Source organism: Apus apus, chromosome 1 (assembly GCF_020740795.1).
Source record: "Apus apus isolate bApuApu2 chromosome 1, bApuApu2.pri.cur, whole genome shotgun sequence".
In the NCBI taxonomy this organism is placed as follows: domain Eukaryota; kingdom Metazoa; phylum Chordata; class Aves; order Apodiformes; family Apodidae; genus Apus; species Apus apus.
Genome location: NC_067282.1, coordinates 160,226,856 through 160,249,817, shown reverse-complemented (window position 1 = coordinate 160,249,817; position 22,962 = coordinate 160,226,856). Strand labels below are relative to the sequence as shown.

Genomic DNA, 22,962 nt, shown 5'->3' with positions numbered 1-22,962 from the left:
ACTGTGGAAGTATGCCAAGGGGATATTTTTCCACTTCCAATGCAGAATAAAGTTCAGTATTTCTCAAATAAGCTATTTTACATGAGTTTTTTATTAGCCAGACAATCTGACAGGCAAATTTATAAAAGCTTTGGGTCTCATCAGCATTACAAAAACAAGTTACTACTGCAAAGATATAAATAAATATTTTATGTACTCTTCTTGGGGTAATTTGATACAAGTCTAATCTCTGTATTTAATTATTAATTCAAGGAAACATTTTGTTTGCTAAAGAAAACATGCCTTTTGGAATACTGCTAGTACTTTTCCGCAATGAAGGGGCATTTAAGGAAAGAAGTAGAATAATGTATGTGACTGAGAGAAAAATATTTAAAGACACGAAAAGGGGATGAATATTCAATTATGTACACATATTTTATTTACTATGCTGTAGCAAAGTTTTATTATATAAAATTATTTAACCTTGAATTCATACACTAGATCTGAATAATTAATCATAAAATTTCACATTTACATTTAACATTTATTGCCCCCAGTTTTTGTAGTACAATATTTTTCTTGATATCACTATACAACTTACAGCTGGGTAGATAATGAAGTTGATGTTTAGTCTTTCATATTATTTTTGTATCTCAGTAAACAATTTCATTATTAGTAGAAATATTTCCCAAATTAATGAGATTTGAAAAAATGCATCTTGCTTAGTTTAGCAGTGACCTAATAATGTGTCTTTAGAGGTTCTTACAGCATACAACAGTATTGGCTTCTGTCAAAGATTAGATGAGGTTACCAACTGGCAAACGGGGTAGACACATATATGCATAAGGTGTTTTGCTCAGGTTGATGGGATTACCATCCAGTCTGATGTCTTCAAGAGCCCTGCGTACATAAGTAAAATCTTTCATTCTGCAGAAAGTGTCTTCATGCATTTCTTGAATGTTGTTGTTCTATTTAAAAAAAAAAAAAAAGAAGAAGAAAAAAGAGTCAGAATAGTTGTTTGGAAGTAATTTTTTACTCTTTGAAGAAAAGTTTATGGATGTATTTTCAGTACCAAGAGAGATGCTTGTTTGAACGCAAGGAACCAGATTGTGGCTGCAAGTTGTCAATAGTGCCAAGAAGGGGAAAATTTCTTGGCCAGTGCAAGGCTTCAAAACTGAGTAACTCAAACCATGTAGCAGAAACAGGCTTTGCAGGCAGGGCCTGGTAGAAGTATAGAGCATTTTTGTTTCCGGGATCAAAATCAAGAGCCATATTAAAACAAATTGGAACCAGCATAGGCCAGTCCAAATATCATAGAATCATAATTATCAACCTGACAGCTTCTTAATTCACCTCAACCTGCAAAGGCACAAATCTGCAATTTGATCTGTGACAAATTTGTTTCCTCTGGTCCCCCTCACAGGAGTTTAATTCACATGTGTATATGTACAGGGAAAATTGCATGGTTTAGTTTTTATTCCTTAGGTGTGAATTCCTCTTACATACTTTACCTTCAATGAACTTCTGCTCTTTAAGTGAACAATTTTCAACTACTAATTGCTAGACTACAATAGAGTTAGAAATTGAGACTAAAAAGGTCATCTCCTAAAGCAAGAGCTGTTTGAAAGTTCTTCCCTTCTCCATTCCCTTGGTAGCAAGAAACTGATGAAAATCCAGCTCACTAGCTTTGGCCTGTAGCACATAGCACTGAATTATTTACTGGCATGAGGAGGTGAAAAAAAATATTCAGCTTGCAGACAGAATATTTGTAGAAATTTATTTATTGAAAGACGGAAGTCAAAATATGTACAGTACACCAGGACTCTTATTTAAAAGGTTTTTTTTGCTGTATTATGTAATAAACATCTTATGGTAATCAAAACTGGGCATTAGTACAAGAGGAGATAAAGGGAAAGAAGCAGAGATAGAAAAGGTTAAAACAAAGAAGTTTGAAAGGTAAAATCAAATACAAAAAAATAGTTATACAGAAAGATGATGGATGGGATGTTCCAACACCATAAAATGGAAAAGTCTGGCTGAATAAATCTTAGCAACTAGAAATGATATTTATTAGGAGAAAGAAATGCACTGGTATAGAAACAACCAATATGTAAAGTACCTTCCTTTGGGTATCTAAAAGCATTCCTGTTGTAATATTTGTATGAGCAGTTGTGAGGGATTTCTGGCTTTGAGTGTCTAAGACTAATGTTGCTCTTGACAGCTGTGAACCTAACTTTAATCTGTACTAACAATAAATTTAGATATTTATGTTTGAAAAATATGGTATTACAAATTCAAGTAATTAATGCTTAGCTGAGCTAAATTTTACTTCTTTCAAATACTGTATTCAGTAGTCAATTGTGTGTTTCCAATTGTTTGTTTAGTTAAGTAACTACACTTTTGGATAAAGAGAAGAAAAAAAAAACCATATTAGTTACCCTTTCCAGATTTATTTACTGTTTGAACATGATATTTAGAGTCATTACTTTTGTAGCCTACCTGAAGATGAAGAGCTTGGAGGCTTTCAGGAAGTGGCAATGGAATGTGATCCAAGTTATTGTCAGTGATGTAAAGATGTTGCAGTTCATGCAGATCCTAAAAAATGAAGAAAAAAGGTAGGGGAAAATTACAGAAGTTTTTGAAAATCTGTATCAAGTAAGTTTTAAATCTATCACTGCAATAAGGACCACTGGATACTTACACATTTTGTTTCAACATGGTATGTCTGAAAAGGCAGAAATTCAGACACTCATGAACTTCCATTTGCATAGGCTGAGAAACGCTACTGTTAAAGATGAGGTGTTTGGATTAAAATAACAGAAAAAAAAAATTGAAGTGTCTGAAGACATAATAATTAGAGATGTAATGTCTATGCTATTGTTCTAAAGAAAAAATGCTGCCTTACTCAGTCATTACACTGAAGGGCTTCCTATTCTGTCTGATTTCTTGCTTTTGTGTCAAATTTATGCAATTTTGTAGAAGTGTATTGGTGCTGAAGCAGCTTATTACTGCATAAGAAATGTCTGAGCTAAAAATAAATTGCTCATTCCATTTCAGATAGTAGATAATTTTCATCCTTGACTTAGTGGAAGAAGCAGCTTCATCTGGTAATTATAACAATAGTAAGATATAAACTTGGTATAGGTGAGTAAGGGTCAGTAGCATACTCTTTGCACCCTTTCTACACACACAAGTTCTGATGGTATTGAGGTACTTCTTTGAGTGCAGTGTCCTAGTTTAATTCCTACTGACAAAACTCCGAGATATCAGGGTGAATATTCTTGGCAAATACAGAAGATAACACTGAGACTCCTTCATGGCTAAAATCAGGAAAGTGCAGAAGAAAAGAATGTTAGGCCAGAGTCTCAATTTGGGGAACTGTTTTTTGCTAATCATTCCCATTCCAAACACCTGCTAGGATAAAATATCTGATTCAGTAACTGTTGTTGATTGCTTCATTAGGAAGTTTTCTTCCAAAGGAGAAATTCAGAGATGGCTGGTTACAACTGTCTTCTTAGATGAAACTGAATAGGGCATATGAGCCAGGTCTAACATATGAAGCTAGCCTATATTCTATAATGACTTCAGCTTTCAAATTCAATTAGTAGCATTACATTGTTGCTTCTCCCCAGCAATATTCTCAAATATCCTCAAATGAGGAAGGAAAGTCACTCAGAGGTTGCAATTTCCCTGCTTTTCAAGGTGCCTGGGAGTATATATGTTTTATGAATACTCTAGGAAGTGCACATGTAGATACATGGCAGCATAAGTTGGAAGCAGTGGCATCCATACCTTGCCTTTCCCTCTTGCCCACTTGTAAGGGAACAAGCAGCTTTCTGGAGTCTTGCTAGTCACATGAGTAGTTGATTCACAGATACAAACATAGTGTGCCATTGCAGGTCTTATGTGGGTCTTGGTAATGAAGAATAATAAGGTTTCTCACACCCAGTTGATAGTGCTCATACATCTAGCCCCATCTTTATAGATTGCCCAGCACAGTCATTGTGCTTATCATCTTAATGGCTTTACTACAGTAGAGGGCCACTTAGGATGCTCTTGTGACCACATCCTTTGGAGAGAAGAAGATTTTTTCCCACCAAACCCAGACTTACTTTAAATGCCTCATTACGTATTCCCTTGCGACCCAGCCTGTTCTTACTAACATCGATGAATGTTAAGGTAGATGGTAGCTCAGGGAGTTGCCTTATCCTATTGTCACGGAGCACCAGCTCCTCCAGTTGGGGCAATCTACGAAAGGCATCTTCATGGATCTCTGATATAAAGTTTGCAGTCAAATCAATCCTCTTTAAATTGTCTGGCAGAGAAATAAGATACAAAAAGCATGTAAGAAAATATTTCCTGAAAGTTTTTAAAAAGAAAAGTTGAAGTGTCTTGAATCAGCTCTATTCCTGACCCATTATGTGACAGCTATATAAAAAAATAATCTTTATTTGAACAGTTCTCCTAAGAATGGGGACATCCACTTCCTTCTCATCCTATCTAGAATTGCCTATGTTATTCTTCATGCATCTTTCAGTGAAAGATTTTAAATATAAGGTTTTAAAATTTGTGTTCTGGGTATCTTTTGAGTTGTTACCTTTTGGATAAATAACATTTTAAGGGAAACAAACATACAATGTGCCACCTTATTCCACATGGTTCTTTATTTTCAATGTTCTCCTACATGTAAAAAAAAGTGATATATTGATTTTTTCTAAAATGCACTTAAACACTTTTTACAATCAAAAAGAGAAAACGAAACTTATTTTTGGCAAAAAGAACAATGTCTAAATATCAGTGCATTATTATGCATTTATTTTAAATGCATTATTCTGTAACTTACTTGTTTTCCACCTAGAATGTTTTTAATATTCTTTTTAAGATTGTTTATTTTATTCTTTTACGAGCATTATTTTTTGGCCTAAATAAGCTTCCTCTGTTCTTAGTATTCATTCCCTTAGATTTTTTTATATACCAGTTGTGTTCCTTCCCAACCTTCATCTTGGTTTGAGCAAGCCAAACCATTATAGTTTTTTCATTAAAGGATCTTTGGTTTCCTCTGAATTATTTTAGTAGCCTTTTTTGGCACTGATTCCACACTTCTCATAATGAAGTCAATAAACATTAGCTATGTAAAATTAAATCTAAAACAGAAACCAAGGTATGACTTGATATTCAGGCTGGTGAATGTATGGCAGTCAATCTCCCTAAACAGGATAGGCTTAATACTTCCTGAAAAATCAGGTGTCTTTAAGAATCTAAAGTAGGAAATGGGAAAATATAAGCTCCCTGAATCACCATTTTGGCCAGTTTTAAGCCACAAGTGGTTTGGGGTTAGCAGTTTTTATTTACTGAACATTTTCCTAGATAATTCTAGAGTAAACTATTGAGCATACACTTTGAAGGTAAAATGTAGAGTTCCTTTCAGACAAATAATTTCCAAATATATGAAAGTGTGTCTACCTGACAACTTGTCTTGTTTAGGAAAAGAGTATGTTCTTATATGCCACAAGTTTTTCCTGAGATTTGGAATTTTTTTTCTACCTTTCTAAAGCTGATTACAAATAACAGAAAAAAAGATAGATAAAGGTTATTTCTAATAATTCAAAAAATTGCCAGAGAATCTGAGTTTTAGTGTTCACATTCAGAACTAGCAAACACTTTTCCATATGTGCAGTTCTGTGCATAACCTTACCATCATCAAGCATTACGAAACATTACAGAAAATGAATCACACTGTCTTACATCAGTATAAGCCAGACATCAAAGAAATTATTGCTAATTGCAACTTCCATACTTAAGTTAGCAAAGTCATTTCTGTTGATCTTCCTGATCCTGTTGTAGCGTGAATAGAAATATGTGGTTTTCTTGGGCAATGGTGGAACAGCATCAAGTTCATGATCATCACAGTAGACTGTGGTCCCCAGGCATGTACACAAAAGGCAAGTGGGAAGACCTGTCAAATAATTTAAAATGAAACAGTTAATTGCAAAAAAAAGAAAAACACAAAACAAAACAAAATCAAAACACAAACCTGAAACAAAACAAAATAAAAGGTAAATTACAATTAAATGCTCACCAAAACACACAGTGATAAGATTTTGTTGATGATAAAGTTCACTACTGTGCTGTTTTGAACACCACATCATATCATTGCAACTACAAAGTTACAAAATTCTGCTTAAAAACTTCTTTTCTGTGTGTGCCTACTAGAAGGTCATTTAACTTACTTTCTGATACAGTGTTTCTCAGACTGTAAGAACAGTAAATTAGATGACAGCCAAAGATCAATCTGCCCTTAGCTAACTAGTGTGCACTTCCATCTAGATGGAGTAATAACAGCTGAGGACTGAAACTTGTTATTATTTCTGAAGTTTGGTTCTGTAAATAGTACTTCTAAATAATTTTAAAATAAATCAGTGTTTACCTACAGAGCTATGGAGAAGTACCTAATTTTCCGTTGCATATTCTTTAACTACATTTTTTTTACTCAGAAATTTGGCAAGACAAATTTCTTTATCAGCTTGAGTTAGAGTATCTTGAAGACCATGTGAATAAAATATTTGGTTACCACCAGAAGTTAAGGAAAATCAAATCCTTTCATCTCCATCATTAAACTGCATCAATTGTAGCTGCAGGATGATTTGCCTTATTCTGTGCCAGTTACCAACAGATAACAGTAAATAACTGAAAGGCAGGCTACATATGTTGTGTCTTTTCAGGCAAGATTACAGAATCAGTGATCAGAGTACTCTTTTATTTGAGATCTCTAGTTGCCCATACGAGAGTAACAAAACTGGCAAGATGAGACCCTTTTTATAATTTCCTAGCTTCTTCCACAAGCAGTTTTAAATTAGCTAAAGGGAGCAAGTCTGACACAGGGAAAAAATGAATTGTCACATCTCGAACTATTCCAGCAAATCTAGGCCTAAAGGAATGTAAAGTTCAGGATTGCTGGCATGTTTTCAAAATATTGCAACATAGTACAGGAAAACAGTTTCCCCTTCTGTCTTATTTTTGCTCTTGGAGGAGTAGTATTTGTCACCTCTGGCTGGTGTAGACTGAAAAAGGACAGAGGTATGGGAAGAATTCAAAAATATATCAACAAGAAAAATGAACTTGACTCGCTGTTCCTGACCCTTGCAGTCTTCTATCCAGTACCAAGCCAAGAACAGCAGCAACATCTGACAGGAAAATATGTTGCTGAAAAAAAACCAAACAACAAACCCACAATGAAAATCTGATTTGATATGTTACAATTGTGAGCCTGCCATGCATATCTTTATTTGATGCACTATTTGATTTGCATTCAGTGCTCAAAAACGTTCACATCTACAGAATTCATAATATGTAATATTTATGTGAAATGTTGTGTAACATTCTGCAGCTTTCAAAATTGAAGGAAACCGTATGGAGTTTTTTCAGAACTCTCTTGGGAGCTTCTCATTTCTATTTTTATTTCTTTTGACATCAGCCTATTTTTTTTTGCCTGGTCAAGGGTCACTAGTAATGTGTATAAAAACAAGACTAAGAATGATTAATTTCTTGTAACTGAATACACAATTTTGGAAGCTTGAAACTTTTTTTTTTTTCTGTTTTAATTTAATTTGTCTTCTTTGATACTCAGTTACAGGGTTAGGCATAGTAAAAAATAGGCTTTTCCTGTTGTATGTTGATCTGTATATTGATCACGATATGACACAAAGGCCCATCACAGCAATGGATAACCAGTGAGCTTCAACTAAAAGAGATTAGAGTAGCTGCTAACAAATACCAACTAGTGGTATCATAATGTGTTGGAGAGGGATAGATTATATTTTACAATTTTAATTCCTCTGTGAGATGTAGAATGTTCTTATTTCACTATAGTCACTAGCTTACTAGTCAGAAGAACAGAAAATCAACTTAATTCAAAATTAGTTTGATTTCCTTGAATTTCTTAGTTTCTAGTTTTCATGGTCAAAACCTGCTCAACATTCTCATTATATTTTGGATGAACACATTTATTGAAAAAAATGTAACTAATAATTATAAAATAAAGGTACTTGGCAGAGATATAGAAATCTAAGTCAATAAAAAGTACTGGTAGCATTTGCCAGCCATTAGCAAATTTTCTGAATGTTGTAAGCATTTAAGTGTTAATAAAATACTGTTTGAAAAAAGTCTTCATTCAGTATTCATAGTAAAATAGTGTAGAAACATTTTGACTAGGCACCTTTTTGACTTCAGAGCATTAAAATAGGCATGGTATACCTCTCTGCAGTGAGAGGCACAGAAATTATGTACCTCCTCTTCAGTAAGACAGGTAGACATTCATAAGCAAACAAAGAGGGCTCACTGAAACTCAGAGCTACACATGCAAAACTAGTTTCTCTTTCCTACAAACCGTCTTGAGTTTGGGGCCCAAGAACCCCAGACCCCTGTGCTGAAGACCCATCAATTAGTTTTGGTGTTGATGCTTCCTCTTCAGGTTCTTCTGTCAATGGTGCAGAAGAATAACTCTCTTGAATTATAGAAGGTAGTGCTGTCCCAATCTCTGTCTAGGAAAAATTAAGAGGGAACAGGAAATGTTACTGTTTACTTCCACTTACAGCTGCTTCTCTTCCAGTTATTCATATTCTCCCGCTAGAGGTCATATATGTTCTGATGTTTAGTGCCTGAGCTTCCTTTTATCTGGCACCTATAATGATGTGTAAAAAATTCATGAAACTCCAACTTACTTATTCACTTTTATCTCAGTGTTTTAAATGTTTTGTTGTATGTGCATATGCATGCACACTGCCTCTACATCATTAGCAAGAATATGTACTAAAAAAATGCTTTTTCCACCTCTATTTCAAGTTAAATTAGATTTGTGATAAAAAAAAATAAATATATATTCTGTGTGACCAATGAAAATTTGCTGTGAAGCATCAAAAGAGATGCAAGTCATTTGACCATAAAATTGTAAGTTATACCAGCATAAATCCAAACCAAATGTAGCTGTGCAGGCTCTGTTGTAAGAACACTAGTTATTTTTAAAAGTCTTATTATCTAAGAATTCTGCAGTCTAAGTTCACATGCTACTTGTGAATATGTTGGCAGAGGTTTTGTAATTTTTTTTCAGAATATTTGAATAACAGAAGGGTTGGTTTAGATTCATTCATCCATGGATGCATTAAGTATTATGAAAAATTAAGTATATAAATAAAAAAATGTTAGTTAAAATCCTGATTTAGAAAAATCCTACAAATTTGGCAGATCCTTTTGTGGATGTATGAGCCTTATTTTTTCTTTTCCACTCAACATAATTAGTCAAACCAGTGAAATTTACTGAGTTATATATTCTGTTGATTTGGCTATATGACAACTTCAGGATAAAAATAGAGATGTAACAATTTTCTTGCATCATATAACCCCTCATAAAAAGAGTTGTGCAGACTTGCCAGACTTATTGCAATGGGGCCTGCATTTGCAAAGAAACAAAGTGGTTTACTGTAATCACCTGAACTGTGAGAATCCACTGTAGTTGTCTGACCTTTGCAAGTTACTTTGCAACTATGTCTTGATTTCCACATGTGTAATAATATTGTTTATCTACCCCAGTACATCCTTTACAGCCTTCTACCACAACACTACCATAAAACTATTGAATCCTGAGTTTCTCACCTGATCAAACATATGTTCTGAGATCAGCCCCCATCTACTGATGGCTTTGCTATCTTCATGGAGAACCAGCTGTTGAAATCAATCACACTAGTGCTCATAAATTCTAGTTGTAAAAGACAAATAAAACTAGATTGCATCCAGACTGGACAAGTGGTTGGGATTTTTAAATTAGGCTTTCCATGTACACCATATGAGTTAAATGAACTAACACACCTGAGATCTAGATCCCAAGCATGATCAAAGAGTTTGCTATATTCTAATCTCTGAAACTTTTAGCTTAACTATATAATGTTCAGCAAATAGAATAATTTTTGTCTTATTATTTCTGGATAGGAAAGATTTTAATTTTGTGAAATACCTATATCAATTTGTATTTGTGTTTGTGTGTGTGTATATATATATATAAATATAAAGTACAATTATTGAAGAAAATGTTCTCATGTCAAAATAGCAATATTAAACAGTATGATCCTGGACTGCCTGTGAACATCTAAAAGCTCATCTAAACCCCAATTTTTGCGCAGAAATAATTTGGATTAATATATAGAGTAGCCATAGGTTCAAATATTTTGCATCAATTAGTTTCACTCAAGACAGAGAATATGAAAACAATGGAAAACCAGGAAGCAGTCTGAACCTCACAGACTCAGATTTTGAGTGAGCACACTTCAGCTTCTCTGTATATTATTTAGTTGTATTCCAATAAGCCATATATCCTATTACTACATAGAGTTTAGGGATAAAAATGCCCTGATACAGTTACTAGCACCATAACTTTGCAAAACGTATGTTGATCAAGTGCACAAAATGAACTTCAGCTGAACTATGACTGACTAACCTGTTGGTGTATGTAAGAGTAAGAATGTACCTCATTGCTTTGTGCAGACAAATACACAATGTTCCCATCTGCAGCACTGACAGTAATACAGTTTAACCAGGAAAGGACTTGGGGACAAATCAAAAGAAGACTTTGGGAACAAAGGAAATGGGACAGATGTTCTCCGAAGGGAGAAAGCCTAGAGGGAGAGATGCATTCCAGACTTTTATTGACTCAAGGTAGTAATGCATTAAAGTGCTTGCACATGATGTCTCCTTCTTCACCAGCTTTGTGGAAATCAAATAGGAGTTCCTGTCATCTTTAGACCAAAATCTGGAGATTCTGAGACCTATCAACAGCTTTGTCTGCATCTTTTGTGGCAGTTCTACTCAATAATATTCTGGAGAGAAGTGTTTTCAAGATAGAGTTTGTAAGTAGGGTTCAGACCTAAAATAACATTCCTTTCACTTGTCATAGGATTTAGGTCATCTGCACTGACTGCCAAGTCTCTGAATATTTGGGGACATACTTTATGGAACTTACTAGCTTGGGATTTGTGATTTGCGTTATTCTTTCTCAGGTGTTCTTAGTTGATTAATCACTGTAGCTGTTGGGTCCCAAAGCAGAGGTAGTGACTTCCAGTCATTTTGTTTCTAGCCTGTTGTTGCTTTCTTATTACAGGATGTTACCTAGTTTTGCAGATGCACAGTTGAAAGCCTCCCAATAGTTTCCTTGCCACTGTGCTAAATCTGTGTTCTAGAGAAACTGTTCCAGGCAGTTAGAGTTATCTATTCAGTCACATGCACCAGTTGTGACTGTCATAAAAAATACCAGTTATTACAGTGATGTTGCCATTTTTTTTGCTACTAACAGTAGGAGTTCACTGATACATGTGTATTACTTACCAGGCCCAGAGCATGAGCAGTATCTTCTTGCTTTACATAGCTTGGACTTGAACCAGTAACCTGAAGGTAAAGGTCTGTTTCCCATTATTGGTCATCTGATCCATGCAGCTTTCTATCTTTTACATATTTGATAAATCACGCAAGATTCTAACAAGACAAAGATGTTTCTTGGACTATATACTGTACAGAATGATCTTTCATCTTCCAGATGTTCGTTTATTTTTTGGCATCATGCACTTTACTAAGAAATTGAAACAGAAATTATTCTATATAACTTTAATGATAATATTCTCCATAGGGGTAGGGGGGTTGTATTTCCTTTGGGACCCTAAATAATACTTTTTACAAAAAAACAGGAAGAATGGTGTAAAGTAATGAAATAGAGCATGTCTTTCTTTGCCAATAGTCCCAAGTCTTCAAATCATAATCAGCCTTCCAAGTCAGATTTAATACATGGCATAGGAAAACACTGAAAGAAAATCACAACTATATGGCTCGATAGTTATTCTGCTCTGTCTTTGGAATCAATCAAGAGGTATAGAGAATGCCAGTGCAGAATATTAGCCACAGAGCATGCTATGAGCAGAGTAATACCTTTCTTAAGACTACATGGAGTGTCTTTTTTTCCTCCCTCCTGTATTTATCCGATGTGACTACATTAACAAATGAAACTGTTTAATGTGAATGACCAATTTCTAAGCATTTTCAGACCATGTAGTTCCAAAAGCCAAGAGCACAAAATCTGAACAAAATGCTGTTCCCCAGGTCTCAGAGTTGGGGCCAGTTCTTTTTAATATCTTTATCAATAATCTGGATGAGGGGATTGAGTGCACGCTCAGCAAATTTGCAGATGATACTAAGTAGGGAGGGAGTGTTGATCTGACTGAGGGTAAGCAGGCTCTATTGCAGGACCTGGACAGGCTGGAGGTATGGGCTAAGCCAATTGTATGAGATTTAACAAGGCGACATATTGGGTCCCACACTTGGGTCACAACAGCCCCATGCAATGCTGCAGGTTTGGGGAGGAATGGCTGGAAAGTTGCCCAGAGAAAAAGGACCTGGGGATGTTGATTGACAGTTGGCTGAACATGAGCCAGCAGCGTGCCCATGTGGCCAAGGCAGCCAACAGTATCCTGGTTTGTACCAGAAATAGTGTGGCCAGCAGGACAAGTGAAGTGATTGTGCCCCTGCACTTGGCACTGGTGAGGCTACACCTCAAGTACTGTGTGCAGTTCTGGGCCCCCCAGCACAAGAAAGACATTGAGGTGCTGGGGTGAGTCCAGAGAAGGGCAACAAAGCTGGTGAAGGGTCTGGAAGTGCAAGTCATATGTGGAGCAGCTGAGGGAACTAGGTTGTTTAGGCTGGGAAAAAGAAGGTTGAGAGGAGACCTTATCACGCTCTAGAACTGCCTGAAAGGAGGTTGGTCTCTTCTCCCAAGTAACAAGTGTTAGGACAAGAGGTTGTATACTAGAAAAAAAAAAAAAAATTCACTGAAAGGGTAATTAAACACTGAAATAGGCTGCCCAGAGAGGTGGTTGAGTCTCCAACCCTGAAAGTGTTTCAGAGACGTGTAGATGTGATGCTTGGGAACATATGTTCAAGCATTTACTTGGTACAGTTAGGTTAATGGTTGGTAGAGTTAGGTTATGCTTGGACTTGATGATCTTAAAGGTCTTTTCCAACCAGAATGATTCTGTCTGATTCTGTGACATAAATGAACAATTAAATATAATTTATAAAAATCAACTTGTAACTTCAGACATCCATAGGTTAGGCATCTAGTCTGTGCTAGCATCCTTTCACATTCAGCAAAGAATGAAAAAAAAATTCTGAAAAGCAGCTCCAGCCACTGACCACAGAGACTGCTTTTGGGTTGGGCTTTTTAGGTAACTATCCCTCACCATTTCTTGGAAAGGCAGCAAGACAAGTAAAAAGGTTTTTAAGATTAGAAATCTCTCAGTGAAAAAAGAAAAGTAAGATGAAAGAGTATCTGTGGGTTAGGGGTCAGTAGGAGTGAAACAGAATATAAATGTAGATGAGTAACCCATATGAGGATTATGGACCCACAAAATCTATCTAAAGTAACAAAATACAGAAAATAAGTAGATTTTGGGGTAAACAGCAAAGCTGGAAGCCACCAGTTGCCACATTTTAATTCTGAGGTGGTTTAATTCCTGTGGCAGATGTTTTGTCTATTGTTTTATGTCTACATCTTTTAGGATCAAAGTTCATATATTACATGCAGTAAGTTTAAATCTACAGAAGTATCTGAAGTGTGTCCTTTTTCAGTGCTTCTTTTCCTTCAAAAGGCATACTAAAAAACCCCAAACAAGCACAACAGAAGTCCAGAATTTAAAAAGAGACATTATAAACTTGAAGGGACAGTTGTATCACACACTGACCCATCAAAAGGAACTAGTTCCCCCACAACTGTTCTGAAACTGCTGAAGGCTTAAAAGAAAATGTCTAATTATGGTAGAGGTTTTGGCTTGTTTTCCTTTCCAAAAGTGGCTCATACTTGTTTCTTCTTAAATTTTGCACTTAAGGTCTTCTTTTCTCCTATTGTTCTATCTTAAAAATAAGTAGATCTGGGAGCCATTTCATGTTAATGCAATAGCTACTTAGATTGCAAACTCTGCAGCTCAGATAAATGAGCTACATAAATAAGTTGTGTGGAGTAATTAGTGAAATAAATTTCACTGAGATCCTGGAGAATGAGAAGGTGATATCTGTTTACAAAATGCCTAAGTACATTGATTTTTCCTGTTCACACTCATTCTCTCAGACTCTAATCACTTCCATGTTTACATCCACATACAGAAATGTGTATGCCCAAGTAGTCTGGCCAGGATCACCTGTGTTCAGCACAGAAGACAAGGAACAGAAGTTACTGAGTCCTTTTAGTGACTCTGGGCTTTTTGACAAGCATTGAAAACTAACTTTTGGACAGGATCTATGTCCTTTAAGATCCACTGGCTGTTATGGGGCAGTCTTTTTTCTCAGAGACTTGGATATTTCAGCACCCATGAATATTACACATAGTTGCTGCCTGTTGCCTTCTTTTCCTCATTGGGAATATGATTTCATAATGGCTCAGATACTCTGGTCATTCGGGTGATCTCCAACTTTGCCTGGCTGTGTATTTCTACTCTGTGGCTTGGATCAACTGGGACTCTTGTGGAAATCTTAATTAAATAGCTGGGACTAGTTTTCAGCCCTTTTGTGCTTTATAATAGTGCAAAGAGCCCTGTTCTGATTTCTAAAAGTGGCATATATCTCTCTGAAATTTTATGTCTTGTAAAACTTCAGCAGTGTTTCAAAGAAAAGCATCTGCTTTAGGCTAATTTCAATATTGCATAGCCCTCAAAGCAGATTGTCAGATATAAAATTTGTCATTTCAAAGACAGTGCTGGAATGAGACTTTGACTTAAGAGCTGCCTCAGTTGGTTTTCAGAGCTCACTGTAAATGAGGGTTCAAATTTTCCAGTGTATTTTGTCATGCAGTCCAGGCAGACCGGGCACTGCTGGAGCTGAACAAGCTTTTGCCCAGTTCACCAGCCTGGCATTATTTTTCTAAATGTACTGCTATTGCTTTGAATCCAAACTACAACCAAACAGTCTTAGAAACACTAAGAAAAAGGATTAGATTAGCTCCACTTAACTTCAGCCATTGAATTTAAATGTCCTATTTAGTAGCTTAGCCTGCTTACACTCCTGATGCAAACAGTGGCGGAATAACCACTTCCTGAGGGTGGTTCATCACACATATGCAGTGAATCAACTTTCTGAAGTTCCTGTCCATCTTCCTGTGGCTGTAAAGCAGACCATATCAAGAAAACTGTACTTTTTACCAGTCATGTGGTGTCAGATCTGCTCTGCCTCTTATTTCTACGACTTACAGTGCAATGACATTTCATCCAATTTGATTCAATCCAGTACATGCATGTAGCCTGCAGTGATACATAGTGCTCACAAGCTGGTATATCTCCAGAACTAGAGAATTTTCTAATAGTTTAGGTTTGTCTTCACAGTGTGGGCTGTTATGCTATGTATGTGTAAGATCAGTTAACATTAGTGAAAGGTCCAGGTGCAAGGAAGAAAGTGCTGAGGACAGGGGCATGGGTGTGATGCATTTCCTCCTCCTGGAGAGACACTCTGCATCATAACAATAGGCATTGCTACAAAACTCTAAAAATAAGGAACTCCTATATAAAAAAAAGGAATAATAATATGGAAATATATTTTTTTCTGCACATTAATTGTTTGTACTTCCTAATTTTTCTTGAACATGTGGTCTGAACTCTATGTCCAGCTGCAGCAATTTTATTCACACCTATTATTTCCCCTTCTAGTAATAACACTTAAGTCAGAAGTGAAAGTTGAAAAGCAGAAATTGGAAGCTTGTGCAAGCCTAGATCTGTAAAGAAAGCCAGAGTCAATACAACTCTGGAGAAATAACATTACAAGTAAATTTTCAATCCCAGATTTCCATGATGTCACAATAGGGTTGTGCTGCTATGAAATGTGTACAATTACTGTGGTACCTTTCTTTAAAAAAACCCCACAACAACCACCAACCAAACCAACCAACCAACCAACCAACAAAACCCCAGTATGCTAATACTGGTGCACAGTCCACCAAGTTTTTAAGCACCTAACAAGATACTAGCTTGCACTGAGGAACCTAGGGAAAAAATTCAGTCAAGATTTACTTGACTAATTCAGGTGTCTGATACATACCGTGCAGCTAAGGATTAAGACAGAAATTTTACTGGGCCTTTGCTGTTGTACATGTTCCAAAGAACTTACTGAGCTATCTGTCTCACACTTGAGTCTATTTTTGTATGGAATGATGCATTCCTGCACTTAAGTAATTGAGAGAACACATCTGCTAATCTTGCACACTTGTTCTACCCTATTTAAGCTAAGATGAAAACAAAGGTGTTGGTTCTCCATTAATCCAAGAAGCAAAATATTTGAGAGATAAGATGTTAGCTGGAGGAGACTGGCTCCCCAAAAACCTGTGTTCCAGAAGGCATCCTAACCACCGAATGGAAGCCAGAGGCAAGTTTGGATGAGATGTTGAAACAAAGCCAGAAAACATTCAGAGGCAAAACTCATGGCAGAAGGATAACAAGCCAAAGGAAACCTGATTATTTAGCCTAATGTGAAAAGAACTGAGACATGGGACCTTTTCAAAGGATTAATGTCCCATGTATTAAAAAATCATTACACAGGAACAAAGATAAAAATTACTTAGAGCAGAACCACAACACTCCCCTCTGTGAGCTGTTTATAAAACCACTCTCTGGATTCTGTTTGATTTTCTCTAAAATTATTCTTGCCTTAAGTTCTTTTTAAATGGGATAGAAATGTGCATGCTATTTAGCATAAGAGTGTTCAGAAAAAAATACATAGCCATGGGTACAGTTTTGGCTACTGATGAGCATTTGTGGCTCAACATCAAGACTGTCTCTCCAGCCCTCCTGCCTCCCCAAGGCTGTTAGGCTCGGGGTGGGCAAGAGGTGAGAGGGGACATAGTTAGGACAACTGACCCAAGGAATATTCCATACCACATGGCCTCATGCTCAGCAATAAAACCTAAGAGACAGGAGGCAGGGGGATGGGTTTTGTTTTTTCTTCATTAAACTGTCTTTCTCTCAACTCACAGGTTTTAATCTTACTTTAATCTTAATTAATCTCCTGTCTCTCTGAGAAGGGGGAGTGAAAAGACATCTTGATGCACACCTGGCAGCCAGCCAAGTCCAAGCTGTCACAATAAATATCCTAAGAGAATGATTCACACTTTTCTTGGAGGATGATTTTTTGGATGCAATGCCTAGTTTTAGCCTTAAACAATAAGTGGAAGGAATCCCTCCCTAATTACCTCAATGGCTTTCTTCACTTTGGTGGTTACACATTGAATGAGTGATTACAGTACCCAATAGGTACTGGGAAGTATGTCCTTCTGGAAAGGACATACTGACATAGGCACTTCTGTTTAATTCCTTAAGATGCACAGGTGCCTAATTCCCACTGAAATAATCAAGAGCAACACACAGAATGCATCTGAAGTCCTAGAACCAGTCACCTTGACCTGCTGAAAATCAGTTGGAAGAACAATCTTGGAAAAGTTTGCATTTCTCCAATGAGTCTAAAACTGTGTTAAATAGGATGATATATATTTGCACATAACTGGATTTTAAAATCATATGCTGAAGACAGCAACAACAAAAAATACTATTTTATTTTTTCTCCACTATTTCAGAAGCCTAAAGACATGATTCAGAGTTCTCTAAAAGGAAACACAGGCCTTAAATCAGGTCCTAAAGAGTCCTATACAGATCCAGGCTGGATCTAATGAAGACCTGCTTTTTGTCTGAGTCTCTGTGGTATTGCTTGCTCATCATTTAAGCTATTAATAATAAAAACTAACCTGTGACCTTGCTTAAATACTGGGTTTTACACAGAGACATTTGTGTAGTTCGCATCTTTATAATACCAAGATTCTAGAGAGCAAAGTAATAAAAACAATAAACTGAAGTAACATGGATAATATTCAGTGTCTAAAAGATAACTTGCAAGACTGACATATGTGTCTATAAAAGCTGCTAGATTTCTACAGCACTAACCACTCTGAGCTCTCCTGGGTTTAGGGAAATAACTAATGCTTAGGTTTCTTTTGGGCAGTACATAGTAAGAGGATTGAAAGAAAAAAAAGCCCTTGGCTAAACATCTAGGAAAAAAAGGCTCTCACAGGGAGGTCCATCCATATGCAAAGTAACATTCCTTCCAACAGCTATGATGGATGACCTTCACTTGATGAATTTTAAGAAGGTTGTCTAAAGAGCTCAGTAATGGGAGAAATTCCTGCTCTGAAAAATAAGTTTATGTGGCAGAAGGAAAAGACTTTTTGGACTCTGCATATTCCATACTTACCTGAGGAAAGCAATTTGTGATAGGACCTGTTGTATCTTTTCTTGTTGTCCTGAATTACTTTCCAGTTGGAAAAGAACCACAGAAGCCTTACCTTGTCTTTATCCTTCACGCAGAAAATTGGAAAGGGGCAACCCTACACTTCAGTGTTGTAGGATCTCAGAGAGAGACCACAGCACAAGAGTTCCACCTACCACTCAATGCATTGCTAAGAAATCTACTGTTTGAATGTGAAAATCTCAGTGGTGAGGCACATGCAAAGTAGCCTTTCCCATAGACTTTTTGGAACATAACAGAGGAAGGCCATGATGATCAGAGAGCCAGAGCACCTCTTCTGTGAAGACAGGCTGAGAGTTGGGGTTGTTCAGCCTGGAGAGAGAAGGCTCTGGGAACACCACATAGTGGTCTTCCAGTACCTGAAGGGGGTACAGGAAAGCTGGGGAGGGACTTTTTACAAGGGCTTGTAGCAAAAGTATAAGAGGTAATGGATCAAAAATAAAGAGGAGAGATTTAGGTTAGACATTAGGAAGAAATCTGGAACAGGTTGCCCAGGGAAGTTGTGGCTGCCCCCTCCCTGGAGGTGCTCAAGATCAGATTGCATGGGGCTTTGAGCAACCTGGTCTGGTAGGAGGTGTCCCTGACCATGAAGGGGGAATGGAAATAGGTGATCTCTGTGGTCCTTTCCAAACAAAACCATTCTATGATTTATGATTTCTGGGAAGGAAAATTGTTTCTGTAGAACTGATAAAGGCTTTGTTTTTAAGAACAACGAAGGGCAGGAGCTGAGACTTACTAGTCAACGTGAAATAGAAGAGCAAAGTATCCAACAACTCAAAGTGGGGATGTGTTTATGAGGGAAGAAAGCTCAGGCGATGTGTATGTAAAGAGCTTTGATTCTGCATGGCTCAGGAAGTCAGGCTAATGGCAAAGTAATTTCTTTAGAGCAAGGTTCCTCTCAGTCCTTCTTAGTTTGTTTTGGTTTTTTTTTTCCCTCTGAGCTGCAAGGTTCTAATCTTAGTGCATATTCTAAGATGATTTTTGCCTTTTCAGTTCTCCATTTTTTGGGATACATTTATTCTAAAATTGTCTGTGTCCTTTGATTTCAAGTCTGCTATCCAATTTTGATCTCACCTTGATGAAAGACTAGTTCCTGTCCCTCCTGCTGCAATCATGAATCACTCAAGGGAATATATTTTCATGAATTATGAACTGTTATATGAAAAGGTATTAAAATATTATGTGTAAAGTGAAAAAAAATAAAAGTATTACTATTTAAATGTTAATTTTTTCACTCAACTTCTATTGCACTCAGTTCTGAGTCATACAGTGCATATATCAGCTTCAGGGAAGTTGTGCCCATGTCTAAGAAGCAGAGTGACATTAAAATTAATGTAGCCTTTTAGTAATATAAAGAAATACAGGAGCAGAAGAAGGTCTTTAAGTCAACAGATTGAGTCCCTTGCTTGTACAGGTAATACATTTTATGTACTTTCAACACTTTTTCTTCAGCAATCTTTCTTACTTTCCTGTTTTTTAATTCAATTCATTTCCTTTTTTACTTTTACTTCCTGCTGCTGACTTTCCTAATAGAAACTGAAATCACTAGCATTTATAACCTGAAATACTTGTATTTAGCATATCTATTACTATGAGAAATAAACTCAGGAATCAACATTTTACAAGTTCATTTAATGGGGAATGTTGAATGTTCTGTCTCAGCTGTCTCCATGCCTCATCCAGACAAATAAAACACAAGGACAATCTCCAACAGAATTTGTGGTAATGCAAGAAGACCTGACGGAGGCATGGTAGCTTTCACCCGCTCTCAAAGATCACCACCAAAAGCAAATTATCAGGAAATGTTTTGACCACATTTGCAGATTAGGGAAAATGTGGATTAAATGCAGATTGTTATTAGCACAGGAAACAGTTGATCAACCAAAGGCAACAGCAAACATTTGAGTAGATTTGTCTGCTGAATGTTTTCACAACAAACAAAAACTGATCAGCAGACACTGCATTTATGCACTTGGGAAAGATAAAATAAATGAAGTTTTGATTACCTCTAATTGAGCAGACTGCTCATTTTCATCATAGACAAATGGGTGAGGCAGTTCACCAAGTGGTATGTCATAGAACTCAGAATCATAAATTATGGTATCAGTGATAGGTGCAGCTCCAACAGACTTGAAAATCAAAAATCCCAGAAAAATATTTACAAAGGTCTGCATTCTGATTTCTTTTCTAAAAGAGAAGAAGTGGATTAAATATGAGTAATCTGGTAAAAGCAGATTATTTCTTAAATTTCAATCTCACAAATACAATACGTAAATGTATGCAATAATGCATCTGATGGATAACTCCTATTTATTCATGATGATTCAATGGTTTATTCTGTTCCCTTTCATGAAGAGTCTCTGGATCTGAGAATTTCTGCAGACTGCTTTGGCCATAACAACATTAAGATAATCTAGTAAAGACCTATTGGGTCTTACTGACCTCAATGAGAAAGTACCTGAAAAGGTGAAAGGAAGATACATGTTCATCTTTTTCCCTTCATCTAACGTCACCTATTTCCACAGCACTATTAGAAAAGAACTTTTGAGAAACGAGCCAAAAGCTAAATTATTATATTATTTGTTTCCATCACAATAAATCATATTTTGAAATGTACAATATAATTTTGTCTTTCTCTGCCACCATTCAAAAAAATAAATTAGAACTCTAGGACCTCTTCCTTATTGGCTCTGGATAAACATAGTCAAAACGCTTTTCACCCAGCTATTGTTTTGCCAGAATATAATTTTAACTGGTTGAATGGTGTGGCATATTTGTACCATCTTCTACAAAGGTCCGGGGAACAAAATAAATAGTAGCCTGTGTCCTCTATAGCTCTGTAAGTGACAGTGCTCTTGCATTGCTTCATTATTCATTCAACAGGATTTTTGACTTAGTGAGAAATGGTAGCACAGCGCAGTCACCTGTTCTCTTTGGAGGTCAGAATTGTAACACTGAATTATCACCCACTTTAAAATTCTGCATTTTAGAAAAATAGTAGGAAATTTATGCTAGGCTTGAATATTAGTGTTTATGCATTCCCTATTCTTTGTAAGTGATGTATTCGTTATTATCATATAAGATGCCTGACACAAGGCTTTATTCAGCACTCGTTAGTTACACCTTGATTTAGCTACAGCTCCCACTAATTTAACCAAAAGTACAGACAGTGATAACGAGCAGTGCATAAGTCTATTAAATTGTACTCCTGCTGTGATTCCACAGTACACGTACTGATGTATTTAATTTTTAAACAGTAGCTACTTAAAATAGATTAAGTATAAGAAATGCATGAGATGTTTTTTTGAATGTGTGTGCTGAGCAACAAGCTGAATTTTAGCTTCATGAAAAGAGCTCTTTATGAAGCTGGTTTAGGCATGAGGATATGAAATTCCTCTGGGGATGGTCAGCAACACAAGGCGTTCATTTTTCCTTCATTTGCTCTATTCAAAAAGACTTTTCAGTCACTGCTGGGAGAAGCTTGAATCACTTGGGCTTGTCTTTGAGAAGACTTAGTTGAATTTCACCTTTCAGTATTAGCTTCCAATATTACTAAATGTATTCTGCTCTGTTACCAGAAAATGAAATGAAATTAAAGAAAAATACAACCTATTTTTTATAAGCTTAAGTATACCTGAGCTTGTTTTTTTCTGTCTTTATATTTTCTACTTCTTATTTTTGGCAGGACTATTTTCGGACGTAGTTTCTTTTGCATATCATTCATCCCAAATGATTCAGCTATAAAGGTTGTTATCTATTAACCCAAAATGCAGTATTATGTCTGGTGTCATTTTTCCTCTGAATAAACAGTTCATAAATAAAAAAATGCTCATTATTAAAAATTGTTTTCATTTCACATTGCCTAGAAATAAAAGGGGTTTTTTAAAAGGTATAGGGCTTGTTAACTATTTCATTTTGCATATATACATAGACAAAACCAGCAAATATAATCTCTGTGGAAAAAAAAAAAATTACCAGCGACTATAGTATTTGCACTAACTTGCAGAGTTTGCATGTCTATGTACTTCCCTTATGTGTAATATATTGGAACACACTGTAATGATATTGGCATCTGCAGTAGCTGTAAGATCAAATATTTTGATGAAGATTATGTACTCCTCTCACAGGAAGGAACTGACACATATCCAGGGAAAAATAAATAGTATCCTCAATCTTCAACCTTTGAATCAGTATTATGCACAACGAAATAAAACAAAGACTATAAAAATATTTCCAATGACAAAAATCCAATTTCTAAGAGAGAAGTACCAAAACTTACCTTTAGCTTCCAGTCTCTCAAGTGGGATGAAGTTACTCAGATTGCAGAGGCAGTGGTATTAGACCCCGACCAATGGCAGTGGCATTCTGGGGCTGTGGGAGGTGGTACAGCTTCTACCCTCAACTGAAGACCTCAGCCTAGGAAGTTTCTTGGACTTCAAACACCTTCATATTTGAATTTGCTGAATAGAGTTTTAGCAAGGTTAAACAAAGGTTTATTGTAAGCAAATGGCATTAATTTCACATCACAGCTTTTTACCCTTTCACCTCAAATTTTTTACTGCTCCTACCAATATACCAATAACACTTTCACTTGCATTCTGGAAACAATCTTTTGGGTGT

General features: G+C 36.3%; 1 protein-coding gene across 1 annotated transcript; it reads right to left on the bottom strand.

Annotated features, from left to right (window-relative positions):
- Nucleotides 1-776: 776 nt before the first annotated feature.
- On the bottom strand, nucleotides 777-22,640 carry EPYC (epiphycan). The gene is made up of 7 exons (XM_051628885.1): nucleotides 22,618-22,640; nucleotides 20,349-20,529; nucleotides 8,366-8,519; nucleotides 5,777-5,935; nucleotides 4,092-4,294; nucleotides 2,479-2,574; nucleotides 777-947 (listed from the first exon to the last, which is right to left on the bottom strand). Exons 2-7 carry the CDS (start codon nucleotides 20,514-20,516, stop codon nucleotides 777-779), a joined length of 951 nt encoding a protein of 316 aa, XP_051484845.1. The 5' UTR covers nucleotides 20,517-20,529; nucleotides 22,618-22,640.
- Nucleotides 22,641-22,962: the final 322 nt, after the last annotated feature.

Excerpts from the sequence above, each read along its gene's own strand:
- EPYC (XM_051628885.1), bottom strand. The coding sequence starts at position 20,516 with ATGCAGACCTTTGTAAATATTTTTCTGGGATTTTTGATTTTCAAGTCT. Across the intron at positions 4,295-5,776 it reads AAATGACTTTGCTAACTTAA|ACAATTTAAAGAGGATTGAT; the intron begins GTATGGAAGTTG and ends TTTCTCTGCCAG. Across the intron at positions 2,575-4,091 it reads TACGTAATGAGGCATTTAAA|GATCTGCATGAACTGCAACA; the intron begins GTAAGTCTGGGT and ends TTCATTTTTTAG.